We start from the raw sequence: 14798 nt of genomic DNA on the forward strand, positions 1-14798 counted from the left end.
TAATGGTTATTCCGTGTGATAATGGCTTACTCAGAGGCATAAGCTGTAGTATAATTATAATTTTAAATTGTTATTTCAGGCTACAGTAGTAGACAGTGTATGTAAAAGTGAGTAAGGCAAGTCTTCAGAAGTAAGAGAAAGTCTCCTTGTGCTGGATCCTGAGCATCAACTGTGCCCACAGCAGTAAACCTCTGCAGGCAAAGGCCCTATACTGAAAGGAGAGAGATTTACAGATTAAATGGAACTTTGAAAGGAAACAGGAAAGAAAAATGATGTTAAATCACCATATGTTAAATCACTCTCTAAAGGCAAACTTCTTTTTTTCCTGCAGCAAAGCTGGCATTGGTGAAATTTTTGAAGGTCACCAAGGACCCGTCACAGGAATCAATTGTCACATGGCAGTGGGCCCAATTGACTTTTCCCATCTCTTTGTCACATCATCATTTGACTGGACAGTCAAGTTATGGACCACAAAGGTGAGAAATCTGAGCTGGATTGGGATGGGTAATGCTACCTGTGAAAATGCCATTATCAGAAATATTTCAGTATTGTCTATATCAAGTAAGTCCTAAGAATCAATTAATTGAAAGGCTGTGCTTAGAATGGGCGTAGTGATAAAATTATAAGTAAAATATATACCTAGTGTAACTGTGTCAACCATATTCATCCTGGAGTGTACCCTGCCCTTTAAAGGTAGCTTCAGCTGGCCTGCACTTCAGTATTAACAAAAGTGCTGAGCAATTTCACTAGGCAAGGAGATTAGGATGTCTTGATGTCTTGTACTGCAAGTCATCAAACAATCCATCCAGCACTCCCTGTGCAGGCTAAATTGCAAGGCTGATACCATGCACCATGGTGGTGCAGCAGCAGGAACACTTTCTTCTGATGTAGCAACAGGGGAAGCACTGGTACGACTTAATGCAATCAGTATCACTTGTGAAAGTCATTCCTGTAGGAGGTTGTGATAGCCCAAAAGTATAAATTGTCCCAATGACATTAGACACTGATGGCTGGAAGCAGGGAGGAAATACACACTGGAACTTAGATTCATGGCCACCATGGATCAGTTGCTGACTACTCTATGGCCATGTCCCCCTGACCTCTTACAGGGAGAGCTCTATGAACAGCAGAAATTAATACACAGTCCTGTGAAGCTTTGAAACCCCAACACCCCATAGAACTGTATGACTATAGGGCAATGACAGCATGAGTGCAAACTGTGGGACGGACTAAAAATCCAAATTATACGTGTCATCTAAACAGTTACTTTTGCCATACACAGAGCAGAGAACTGCCTCCCAAATGCCAGGCTTTTGTTGTAACCGTGGTTTTATGCCTGCGTTTGGTTCACATCTTGAGCTGCACCTGGCAGAGTTCCAGTGCTGGAAGCTGACCCCAGTCAGGAAGTGTCTCAGCGTGTGTTCCTCCAAGACATCAGGGCTTGGAGATGCTAGGACAGATGCACAGCAAATGTAAATACAAGAGTGATCAGAAGGGCTCATGTGACAGCCTTGTGCTGGAAACAGTGGCACAGTTACCTAGATAATAACTTGCACAGTAGCTTCACAATGCATGTTAATGGCCTGCTCCAACATGCATGCTAATTAACAGGGATCTTTCCCTGATCAACAGTGACCACAGCTGACAGTTTTGTCTTGAGCGTTACATTTTAGGAAACTTGTTACAAGAAAGGTGCATGATTTCTCATGCAACCATATACATCAGTGGACCCAGCCTTGCCCAATGCAGAATTGGTCCAGGGGAGAGAGGTCATGGGCAGGCTGCAATGGGTCTGGGACAGGTCCGAGGTGGTAAACATTAGAAAGGGCTACAGGAAAACCAAGCAACGGAGACCTCAGGTGTTAGCTGGTTGGGGCTGGCTAAGCTGTTTGGTGTCTGAGATAAGGGAGACCTGGAGAGTGGGAACTGGCAGCAAGGGAATATTGGAGGGTTGAAGTTGAGTAAGGGGGAAAGAATTTCTGGGGACTGGGGGGGAAGGTGAAAGGCAGGTACTGAATTCCAGAAAACTCTAGGGTGAGTATCTGACCCTCAGCTTGAGGTTGAATATGGCAGTAAGGATCTCATCCATCTGCAGCTTAAACGAAACTATATTAAGGTATAATAAGGCTTGTTTTCTAATTTAAACCCCTGGGATTTTAGAAGTTAGCAGTAACACTACCACAGCATATTTTGGGCACAAAGACACTGCAGTTAGCAGTACACAGTTATCCTTGTGGAAGAATTCAGTGCCAAAATGGTTAGGTCAGATTCTGTTCAATACAGCCACTTTTCAAAGAACCAAACCATTCAAATTTCTAACATCTATCAAGCTGTGGCTCATCTGGCAAGAAGAACTTCCTGAGAAAGCTGTTTGACCCAGCTGATACGAGCTGTGATGTGCACGTGACACACTACAGCACCACTGAGAGCTGGAAGCTGCGTGGCTGTATTGGATCGCTTGCTTTCTTCCGGAGCAGGTTTAAGCAGGAGCAGCCCCAGGCTGCGGCACTGCCAGCCACTGCCCTGCGAAGTCATCCTCTGAGACACTAGACAAGTTCTTTAACTGTGATGAATGTTCTCTTTTTCTTCCAGTTTGACTCCGGCAGAAGTTTCTTTCCATACTGTCTGGATAATTCTCTTGGCTGGAGCTATTACATATTTAGGGCTCTCTTTGTTCAGTTCCCATAGTCAGGGCGCAGTCAATCGGTGGGCTTTGAATAAACCCATCAGCATGTTTGATTCTCTGAAAAAATAGTGGATTGATACGAAGCATTGAGTGCTATCACTGGTTTATGAGAGTTTACTCAGAATTGTTTTATTCCTTTGGTTTCTTATTTGTAAATTTAATCTCTCTATCAGCATCCAATGCCGTATTGCTTTCCTGCTTCTACCAGTGTTGTCTACTTAATCCTGTGCACATTATCCTCTTTGGTCATGAAATTCAATTCCTTTCTGTTTCACAGGTTCGGAGTCAATGTCCAATTGTAAAGTGAACCATAAAAGCCCTGTGTTTGCATTGTCTATTGATGTTGTGTAGCACCCTGGGGTGCTTACAAGAAAGGCACTTTCATAGCAGGCATTTGACTGATGGATTGAAAGCACCATCTTCCTTAAAAACTCTGGCTTGACATTTTATAATCTGTTTTTGTGGTTAACACATTTTCTATCCACAGGCTGTTCAACCAGGTGACTGAGAATAAGGTTTTCACTAAGGGAAGAATGAAGGTTTTGTAGATAGCACTAATACAAGGTTCACATTATCACCCATCACATTAGGCAATAATTAGATCCCTGGGTGAATAGTAAGCAACCAGAAGCAACAGGGAAAGAAAAGGAATTTGCAAAGATCGTCACTTGATAGCCAGAGCATTACCTGGTTGCTGATGAAGTCAATAGGGCTTTCAACTTGAATTCATGCTACACCATGTGAGCAAGTCTTGGACGCAGAGCTGTCAAAGGGAAGTCCTGATGTGAAGTGTCTGCGGAGCTCTGCCCTTAATTAGGTATTGTCTGTACGATGCTTTGAAGAGGCAAAGTGCTAAGTGGAAATGCTAAGTGTTGTTAATTAATTAAGCACTAAGCCTCATGAACGAATAGCATGAGGTTAAATAATGAAATGTAAGTATTGTTATTATTACAGCAATTGCTGTTTGGAGTGCGCATTTTTAGATATTGTGTCAAGGGACGGGAGCTAGCTTGGAATTGTTAAAGCAGAGCAAAACATAAGCTAGTTTCCGCTAAAGTCTAGAAGATGGCTTGCTTGCTGCTGAGGGAGCTAAAAAAGGCCTGGATAGAGAGCTGGATTTTGTTAGCTCTTTCATCTTTCACTTGTCTTCTTTATCTCTTATCCTTCCATTGAGGGGAGGTGCTAATGACTGTTTTTCTCCTCTTGCACCTACACCTAAGTCATGCTCAGATGGGCAGTTGACTAGAAGAGAGACTGGAATAACTGTAACAACGTTGCTGTAGCCCCATCCGTGCTTATCTCCCTCTTTGCCTAATGTTTAAGTTATGGTGGTGAGTGCCATAATCAGGAGGACAGAGGTGAGCAGACTGGTAGTAGGACCACCACATAACCATTGGCAAGGACTAACTGAGCCAGAGGACACGTGTGCCTTCAGTGATAGGCTACCTACTTCTGCGTCCGTGCTCAGTTTTGCCTTCCTAGCGAGTGCATCAGTGGTAGCTCCTTCCTAGCTCCTCTCCTTTGTCTTCTCTTTCTTATGTTCTTCACATGCTGCTCTTCTCTTTTGGTGTCCTGCATCGTTCCAGCCTGCAATCTGTTGTGCTTTTTGAGAAACCACATTTTAAACAGCAAAAATTCACATTTCTATGCTATGTGCCTTTACCTGCATTTCTGTACCTTCAATCTCTTATGCCCATCTCTTTGCCGATTATCTTGGTATGATCCAGTCCTCCCAACTCTTGGAGTAAATTATTTTACCTTGCACTTTCATACCTTCCTATCGGTATATAACTTCAAACTCCACTGGTTTTAATTTGGTCTAGAAGTTGAACACAGTCTCCTCAGAGGTCAAACTGAAGCCTATCACTAGAACAATGCAAAGCAGCACGCAGTGGTGGTGGTGTTGCTAAAGATAAAGGTACCTCTACCCTCCTAGTCCCCTTCCCCAAAAGCCTGGCTGATAGGATCTGACAGGATTGACTTGATAGACCAAAGTTACTGTGATGGAAAATGGTGGAGCAGAATGAATCAGATTATTATATGATTGTGAGGACTAGTCACCAAGAAAACAATGCACTCACAAATGGGCAATTTTTAAAGTTTACTAAAATAATAAGGTCAGGTCATCACTTTTTTTGAGATTAAGAACTTACTATTTTTTACATTACAAATACCATGTATCAAGATATCCGGTTACTGGCTCAGATTTTTTTTTTCTAGTATAATTTCAATCACATTAAGTGGGTGAGTGAGAGCCTCTTGTGTTATAGATAGCATTGCCTGAAGTTAAAGATCCAAATAGAAATGTAGCCAAACATGTAGTCATTATAAAAGGACAGTAAAATTAGTGAGCTATTACAACTTGGTGAATTCTCCCTCATGAAAATTGTTTTAACTGTAATTGGAAATGCTGGAGTCAACGACGTGATTTAGTGAAGTCTGGTGGCAGGTGATTAGAGTGGATCACAGATGAGAGACAATGATGTTAGCGGTTAATGGTATATAGCATTCCCCTGCCTTATGGAAGATGTTCCTATTCCTGTGAATATGCAGTTATTTACGAAGAGTGTAGGAGCTCCACGAGAGTATCCTGTAAGGCCGTGGTTTGGGCACCAAGCCATGCTGCAAAGGTCTGCCTGAGTAGGCCTGGAACATGTGTCTCCCCTAAGGGGGGGAAGTGCTGTGATGAGCTTGCCATTTTGCTCTGAGCTCTATCTTGTGCCTATGAACAACTCTGGTTTCACTGAAAGTAGGATCTTCTCAGAGCAAAGCTTTGATTTTAATGTGCTGACGCTTCCTGATGAAAACCAGTTTTGTCCACTTGGGGCCAGCCCTACTTCTCCAGTCTGTAACAGGATCAGACTGATCTCCGACAGTGAAATGGACTGGTGAAATGCAGAGGTTACTCATGTACCTGATCTTGCGTACACTTCAGTATTGATGAGAGCTGGACTTAGTGAAATTTAGAAAGCATCACTACTTTCAGTCTTGAACCTATTCATTCTTAATGTTAATTTCTAAGCTTTCTAAATCCTTTGGGCCATACTCAGTCTTCTCACATTAACACATGAGGCATTTTAGATGGCTCTTATGGCATATGAAGTTGGATCCTCCTGGATCCTTTATTATTTAGGGCTTACATACTTTGGTTTCTTACGCAGCCACTAAGAAGTAATTGCAGTGCATACATCAGACATCTCTTGGAGGTACCACCATTACTTCCTACCACTGACTATACAGGAGCCCAAGTCTGGCAGATAATCAGTTGTGCCTTTTGATGGCTTTCTTGCATCTGGACAGCCTCAGGTCGTATCTAAACTGGCAGATGTAGCAGCACTTCTGAGCTCCTGGGTCTGTCTTCTTATTCTGGCTTCTCCCAAACCACTACCAGGAAGGAATCAGCCTCTTTATCTCACGCCACACACACAGCTGTACCTTGATTCTGCAGCCAGAAAAGCTAGGATACAAGCAGAAGAAAGCCAGGGTGTGCTCTGACCAGATGCGAAATCAAACTAAACTATAAGGGTGTCAGGACCTCTGGCTTTCTGCACCTACCACCGCGCTGAATCTGGATGCAATCTGCCTCTCTCTAGTGCCCTGGTGGGTGATCTCAAAAGGGCCCACAGCATTTAGGGAGGCGTAAGAAATAACATCAAGGAGGAAAAGAAACAATGTACTGTGAGGGAGACCAAAACTTCCGTCTATTTTGGGAGTAGGTGGACTGAATATGGACAGTTCTCCCTATTTTCTTCTCTCTGTAGAATCCTTTACTAATCCCTCCCTCACATTGATTTTGGTGGGGCTCAGACATCTAGCTCAGGGGATGATTTAACCCCTCTTACTCTGGATACCTGGCTACAACTGCCTCTCCCCTGCTGCATCACAACACGGAGCTCCTTCTCTACTCTGCTCATTAGGCAATCACCTTCCTTTGACAACACTGCATTCCCAGTGCAGGCTTTTGTCTTTAATAAAAGCAATTAAGATGATTAATCTGATTAATCACTGTCCAAATGCTAATTTTATCTGATTATCGGAAAAGACAAAGGGTGATAAAATAGCATGCTGGATTTCATGGAAATGGTCTCTCTGTGGTGTGAGTTCAGAATTTTGAGTTGTGTCCAAAAGCAAGGCAATGAATGAATTTGCTTCAGAGCTCACTTTCTGTCAAAAGGCCAAGCTGACTTGGGGAAGAGGGTGGAGTTGCCTGTTCAGACAGGATTTTTTTAGTTTTTGCCCTTTACCTCTGGAGCCAGAGGTCTGGCTCTCATCCAGCTGTACAAAAAGATGATCATGGTATTTTCTAGGTAATTTTAAAAAGCAAAACCAAAGTGAAGTCAGGTGGCTTGAAATCAGCCTCAAGTTCTTCACATAAAATGTTTCTCATGATTTTGGTTTTCGATGCAGCCATATTTGAAAAGTGATAGGAAAATATTCTTCAGCTGGCTGACATACTTCATTTATTCACACGAACCATGCTTTTTTCTTTGTGAAATGCTTTGTGAAGAATGGCACACACATACATAAAAATAAAACCGTCATCTAAAACACTGAGGCTGTTCTGAAAAACTCAGTAGGCTAAACTCTATTTCAGAAAACCCTACCATAAATCCAGCTGTAGCCAGTGAAAGCTTTATTTGCACATGGAAAGCAGAATTGGATTCCAGGAGCTCATGTAATCTGTACAAAACAAAGTCATGATTCCCTTTTCCCCTGAAATCAAAATGCAAACCTCCCACTGACTGTTCTGTTGCAGAATTACGCTGGAGGATTGGGCTCGTGTGTAATAGTGAAACGTTTTAGGAAAATTATCAATATATAAAGCCCAGGACTTCTTCCCTAATGGAAATTTTCTCCCACCTGCTTCACGCAGCCATCCTTTCTCTGCTATGTGAAAGACTTTTTGTTATGAGTAAAAAAAAAGGAACTGTATGCAAAATCCTACAAGATGGAGTTCTCTTCAACAATAATTAGCCTCAGAATCATTGCTTGCTGACCCATGCAAGCTTTGCAGGCATCCTGGTGGCAGCAGCTACAAATACTAATCTTGGCTGTTCAGCAGACAGTGCTGTAACATCAGGCCGTGTCAGCTGTCCTACAATGCTCCCCATGCTCCTGCCTGCACTTCCTGGCAGCAGGAACTGGAGCAGCAGTCTCTTGAAAGCCTGGTAATTTGCCGAGTCCACACGCAATGCCGGGCATGGATGAAGCAGCATTTTCTCTTAAAAAGAAAAATTGAATTTTCAGGGGCCTCACACTGAATGTTCCTGTCAGAGTCCCAGGGGTGGGAAACAACCCCCTGAAACCGCAGCTACATTATCCCACTCCCCTCCTCACCTCGCAATTTGAGCTAAACTACCTCTCTAACAACTTGAGGCCCGAAGCAGGGAGACCAGTCCCCTTGACTCCAACGGGAGTAGGCTCAGGACATAAGGGCGTGCCACTGCCTCTCCTGCATGACGGGTGAGCACTAGCACAGTGATCCAGCTTCTCCCAAAGCATCCCACTCGCTCTCCAGCTCTGCTTCCTGATCCCACCTATGTGGGATGTAATTAGGGAGTGACAACTGGAGGCAGAAGACCAAATCTGCCCTTCTTCAATGTTTCACTCTGCGTTTAGTGTTTCCTCTGATGAGGATATGGTGATTCTTTTGTCAGTCTAGCAAAACCATACCTGGCTTATATTTCTCAGCAAGTGCCCCAAGCGCTTCTCTGAAAAAAAACCAGGAATAAGTAATATAAAGGCAGGAATATGAGCTACAGAAACTGTGAATCACTTTGCTAGGCAGGGACAACAAGACCTTCTATAGTGTTTTGAGCTTTTTAAAAGAAGAAATTGAGCCATCTTTAGAAGTAGGTAGAAATTCCAAAAGAAAATGATAGTATTTCTAAAGAAATCTCATGACTGAAATGCATAATTAGTAGAATAGGAAGAAGTGCTGGCTTGCTTAAAGCATGTTTTAAATAAAAGGTGGAAAACTTGATTAACATTTAGCGATGAAGTCAGCAATCTGAGGAAATACAGAACAAATGGCAAATACCTGTACAGGCTTCTCCACTGTTGCCATCCACACTACATCCAGTTTGATGTGGGCGAGTGGAGCAGAAGGTATTAAACCTCAAGCAGTGGAAACCTGTAGGCACAACTCTCAAGTGTGGAGTAAGAGGGGCTCCAGACTGGGAATGGAACTGGATGATCTAAAATGCAGAAACAAGCATACACCAGCCTGGCCAGTAGGAACTGGGGAGAAAAGTGAGCTGGGGAACGCTGACCTCCCCGGTGCCTCACTATAACCCAGTTTGCGTATTAGCTTCTTCATAAAATCTTTCTTAAGCCTGTCCTGTAGAATTTCAAGGCTTTACATACCTTCTGATGTTTGAAAGTTCATCTGTAGCAAGCAGATATCTTATCACTAGTTCATTTAAATTTACATTAGACATCAAGTAATGCACATTTACATCAAACTCACTGAAAGTAGTTCCTCAGTTAGTATGCAGTGGTGAAGAGGAATGCCATACTTGCTTTTTTTTTCTTCAGAAAATAGAAAGGTCTTTTTCCATTGAGTAAGTGGAAAGGCAGGGTAGAAGAGAGCTGGAAGACCAAAGCAAACAACTGAAGTCTAGCAGCACAGCCTGAAGGTGTCGCATCTCTGCAGAGGACTTAAAACAGTTAAGGAGGATTAACCAAAGAAGCAGTTTATCTGTCAGTATAGCTTCCAGACTACCTCCACAGACCCCGAAAGCTCTACTGTCTGATTTTCTGATGCTCCTGAAAGTCAGGTGATGTCTGACTTCCCAAGTTCTTTTATTTTTTTTCTCCATGCCACCAGTATTAGACATTAAGATCGGTTCTCATTAAAACTGCCTGTACCAATCATCAAACCTTTTTTCCTTTGCTTCCTTCTTGTATGCTCACCCGTGACACTTTGACTTTGAAGAAAACCACAAAAATGTAATCATCATGTTATCTCCAGACTTGGTCTGCTCTCATAGCCCCTTTCCTTTCAGTCTCACCCTTGTCCCCTCCTCCATCTATAATAATTCCCACATGTTTATGCAAAAATATTGGACTTTCTTTTATTACTGGCAATTAAGAGAGGCAACAGCTTCAGCATCTCTGTGAGAACAATCATTTCTAAAAGTGACCAGATTTCTGCCTTGACTGTCTGCAACTTTTAGGATGCCAAAAACCAATCAGTGTAGTAACAGTACAGTACTTAAATAAAACAGGGCTGTGAATAGCGTAGGGATCATTTCCACACTCATTTCTTCCCCCCCTGTTGGTACCGAATCTAAAAATGAAGCCTGTTCCCTTGCCCAAAAATGCAGTTTAGACTTGATTCAGTGACCTAATAATCATCTGACAGTGAGATGACACAACACGTACGTAGGTCATAGTCCAATGAAACGTCCATTGAGCCCCAGAGGCTCATCTGTGTTTCAGTACTGAATCTGACTGGCAGAAGAAATTTAAAGACAGGTAAAGGAGCTATTACTCAAGTAACTCATTTAGGGCACCCCAGTTAGCCAGTGACATTGGGTGGCTAAAGCTGAAGAGCGTAAACATCCCCCCTTTTGCTTTCCCATTGCCATCCTTGAAGGTCTGGCTAGTCCTGGAAAAAGTGGAGCAGTCTGTAAGTTGTGAGTTGTGTAGTATCGGGGTCTGTGGGATAATGATACCCTTCGGGGAGAACACAGACAGGCTTTGCTGAGCCATCAGGGATGTACCTGTAACTAGCACCTCCTGATTTACGGCATCTCGTAACAGTTCCTGGGATTGCTGTAGCTTTTAAGAGCTAGCATAGCCTGGACTAAGTCAAGTCCCACAAGTATAATATTAAAGCAGGAGCTATTGGGTTATCCCAAATTATCGTAACTATCAGAAAACAGATTTGGGAGAAACATGGCAGTCCAGAACTGGCAAAATTCCCATGGAGATCAATCAGTCTGAATAAAAAACAGGGCTCTTAGACTCCATATAAAAGGAGAACATGAAGGCTTACAAGAGTAGTAGAGCCTTATACACAGCGGAGGACTTAGTTCCCACCACAAGAGGTATGCGCAAGTAACCCCAAACAGCTAACATGTGGTGACCCAGGAAGGAGACTGTTGAAGGAGGAAAGGTCAAAAACAGGGTAAAGCTGATTTTGAGGAGTATTTGCCTCAAAATTCCCAGCAGCTTTTACTTTTTGCTTATACTGTCTGCATCTTTTGGGTTGGCTGGGCTAAGTGGCAGGGTCAGAAAGGAAAGGATGAGCCTGGACTCAGCAAACTAGTAGGATGTCTCTCTCAAGGTGGAGACGACTGGGCCTAGCAGCTAAGGTCTATAAAACAGTGTTGAGAGCTCAGATCCTAACTTGAATGGAAGTCCCACAAGCTGTGCCCTGTCCTGGTTTCTTTTGCATCCGTCTGGTCAGTGTGACACGGCCACCCTTGCTTCAAATAAAGACAGCAGAGTTTTGCTTCCCTATGTGTTATCTACGCTGGAAGACATGTCTTCCTTTGACACCATTTTGTACAGTTTTTTTGTTTTTAATGAATAAAGGCTATTTATACAATATTTGGTCCCATAGGGGCCAAATTCATAGACTCACAGAATGGTTTGGGTTGGAAGGGACCTTAAAGATCGCCTTGTTCCAACTCCCTATTCCCTGGCTTGTTCAAGGGCCAGACACAAGAGCAGCCACTCTGCTCAGGACCGCTCCGGCTCTGCTCCTTCCGAGTGCCCAAGACCCGGAGCTTGAGCCTAAACAAACACATCAGCTTGTTAGGAAAGTTTCTAAGCCAAGGACTAATGAATCTGTCATATTTACTGCACACCTAGAAAAATCAAATTAGCTTGAATCAACTTACAATACCGCACAACACTCATGGCTGTTGTTAATACAGCGTGAGCCAGAAGTACAGGCTGGGCGTATTGCCTTTAGAATGGAAGACAATGGAGTAGAAAGGAAGAAGGGGAGACAACAGAGCATGTTGGTGTCACCATACATCTGCACTGCTGAAGGTACGGTCTAGGGAAGTACCTTTAGGTGGAGCTGACACCCACAGAAACTGTGCCAACGGGTAAAACGCTCCTTTCATGAAACAAGCAAAGCCAGTAGCTTTTTCCATGGCTTTTCAGAAGTCAGATGCTAGTTAAAACCTGTGGATATGTATACATTCCTTTATATGGATAATTAGCTACTTTATGTGTGGCGCCTCCTGGATTAAAGAAAATTCTTCTATGCAAATAAGAAGTGGAATAGACTGGTCAAATTTATGTGTGGAAAAAAAAAAGACTTCTTTTCTATAAATATGTAGTATTTATTTAGGTGAATTTCATATTTCATAGGCAAGTGCTAATTCCTAGACAGCTCCCATGTATTTAAAATGTTTGCTCTGCATTGTTCTTTTAAACAATGCCTGTATGCAAACACTGAGGATGGACAATAGAATTTGACAACACGCTTAAATAAATGAGACAAAAACACGTGTCTTAGAATTGGCTTTTTCCACTAAATGCTCAAATCCTGTCCTACTGAAATCAATGGCAAAACTCCCATCAATTCAGGAGGGCCACATTTTCACTCCAAACTCTCTCTTACAGTAATAAGTAGATTTGGCCCAAGTTTGTCTGAAGATACCGCTTTAAACTATTTCTTCTGTACTATTGAATAACAGAGTGGGTTGATATTTAAGAATGAAAGCTCATCAAGTTTACATTTCAGTTGTTTTATAATAATACCCATATGTTAGTTATAGATTGTGTAAGTCTGAAGTTTTGGTAATTTAAAACTGCTTTAAAGTGACCTTTACATGGTTCCACATTTCAACATTTTCTAGAAGTGGTTGGTATTGGTCCTTACTCATAAATCCTTACATTAAAAGAATCTGCAGGCCTGGGCCCTTAGTTAGCAGGCTTACAGTAAGGAAGTCCTGCAAACATTTATATACACACTTAACCTTACAAATCGAGTCTTCACAATGAAATCAACATAACTGCTCTCAGTGGGCAAAATCAGGCCGGGATGAAATGTCAGCTTTTAAGAAAGGTCACTCGCTCTTACTGTTAAAGACAGAATGCTAAGCGAGAGGGACCTCCAGCCTGACCTGATGCATCCTTCCCTAGTTAAACGGTGCAAGACAACAGGACATAGTGTGGGGAATACTTTATTTTTTCCCACTGGAGGCTGGTCAGGCTTGGAGGACAGAGATGCCGGGGGCACTGTGAAGGCTGGAGTGCAGCTCCGCTACCACTGCCTGGGGGTGCCATAATGATTTCTCCCTGTTTTCCCAACCACGCTGCAGTTGATCTTGCCTTTTGCTTGGGCTGCTCACATGGCTGCAATTTCTTATTTCCTTACAGTGCTCCACTCCCTGTTCATCTCCATTAATTTGTCTGTCATTCCTTGCATGTCTGAGATCTTTCTCAAAAGTCGTATTATTCCCATTGTCCAGAGTTCCCCTCTGACTTCCTATCTGACTGAATATTGCCGCTGCTACAGTAAAGGCAATACACACTGCGTATCTGCTGTGCTTTTCACCTCAAATACCAGCACTCCAAAAGTGCTTTCATTCTGCTAGCAGGGAAACTGAGGCGCATCAGCTAAAGCTATTTGCCAGAGATTCTACAGCGTGTGGACAGCAAGATACAGACTAGAACCGCGTCTCCTGACCTCTCCTTCTAATGCTTTGGTCTGTAGGCATGAATTGGAAAATAAACTGGCAGAACTAAAGAGAGGATAAAAGTGTCGCACTCAGGATAAGATCAAAACAAATTTTGATATGTTGACAAAAAGGAAATGCTGACTGAAACCTGCCCTGGATTGATTGATATCTTAATAGTCCTCTTACTTCTGTGGAATTTTGTTACTTCTCCCATGACGTTAAATGTTAAAGTGCTATACGTGTCGCACATTTCCCGTGAATAAGAAAAACGCCAGCCACCTAGCAGTTGACCAGATTTCCTTTCCCCTGGGTGTGCTGTTGTGTTCAATGCCCATTTTTCCAGCATTGAGACGGTTGATGTGTTTGAACCCGGATTAGATGTTTTCAGTGAAAATGCACAATACGGCAGGTAGATATAGTGGATCCGTATGGCCCACTTTAAATACTACTTCCCGGCTAACAGCTGATGAGATTCACCTTGAAATTTCCTATTAAATACCTCTGCCTCTCCAAAAGCTTAGTCTTCATTTGGCCCTCAACCCTGCAAATGCTTTAGCACAGGCATGTAAGTAATTCTGTTAACACGTGTAAGCAACTCCGCTGGTACTGATAATACACTAAGCAGAGACATATGTTTGGAGAACAAGACCTTGTTTAGGTAAGAAAATATTCTTGTAATTTTTTTCCTTTTCTTTTGCAAAACTCCAGCTTTGGAAATGAAATAAAAATGTTGTATAAATTTGAGGCAGTAAGCTCAAGCTCTGATTTCAGTTTATTGTCACACAAAACAAGAGTGTTTTCTATTCTTAGGAATTGCAGGAAAAAAACATGGGGCCAGCTATGAAAATTCAGGACCCTATCCTACAGTCACGCAAAGTGTCTTTCATTAATTCAAGTACAGGAAAAACTGGCCCGCAGGACCCGATCCCTTTGTATCTGCAGTATTTTTTCAAAGGACGAAGGCGTGTAATTAAATCTCTGGGTGCTTTTGGTTTTTCGCGATGCCTGCGATGAACAGGAGTATTTCTAAGTTATTTGCAGTACAGTACTGCAGTAACAACACGCCACGTGAACACTCACGAGTACGGCGGGTCAGAGGTAGGCGCGTGCGCGCACACCCGTCCACGTGCCGAGCCGCAGCGCTTGCAGCCTCGACGCGGAACGAGGCGCCGCAGAGGGCGGGAGGCCTGAAAACAAAACTGGCGAGATCGAAGCGATTGCTTTATTCTTCGAAGTTAATAGCATACAGAAGAAAAGCGACCTAATAATTGCAATCAGTCGCTCCGCTTTTCAGAAAAAAAAAAAACAACCCCGCACGGCTCTGCCACACGCTGCAGGCCTTCCCCGACGTTGTTTCCTTTGTAAAACGAACGGGGACGCATTCCAGAGGGACCGGCCCGAGGTGTCCTATAGACAGAAGTTAGGCGTGCAGGGAGGCCCTGCGTGCCAGTTTATTTCAAGCA

General features: G+C 43.0%; 1 protein-coding gene across 4 annotated transcripts in view; it reads left to right on the plus strand.

Moving 5' to 3' along the window:
- Nucleotides 1-14798, plus strand: part of DYNC1I1 (dynein cytoplasmic 1 intermediate chain 1) — a 176820-nt gene that overhangs the window by 135796 nt on the left and 26226 nt on the right. For all 4 annotated transcript variants that reach the window (XM_009641943.2, XM_009641959.2, XM_009641950.2 and 1 more), the window contains one exon: nucleotides 332-476. In XM_009641943.2, coding sequence (XP_009640238.1) covers nucleotides 332-476 — 145 coding nt within the window. The remainder of the gene's footprint in view (nucleotides 1-331; nucleotides 477-14798) is intronic.

This window comes from Egretta garzetta, unplaced genomic scaffold (assembly GCF_000687185.1).
Source record: "Egretta garzetta isolate BGI_Z169 unplaced genomic scaffold, ASM68718v1 scaffold30, whole genome shotgun sequence".
Classification (NCBI taxonomy): domain Eukaryota; kingdom Metazoa; phylum Chordata; class Aves; order Pelecaniformes; family Ardeidae; genus Egretta; species Egretta garzetta.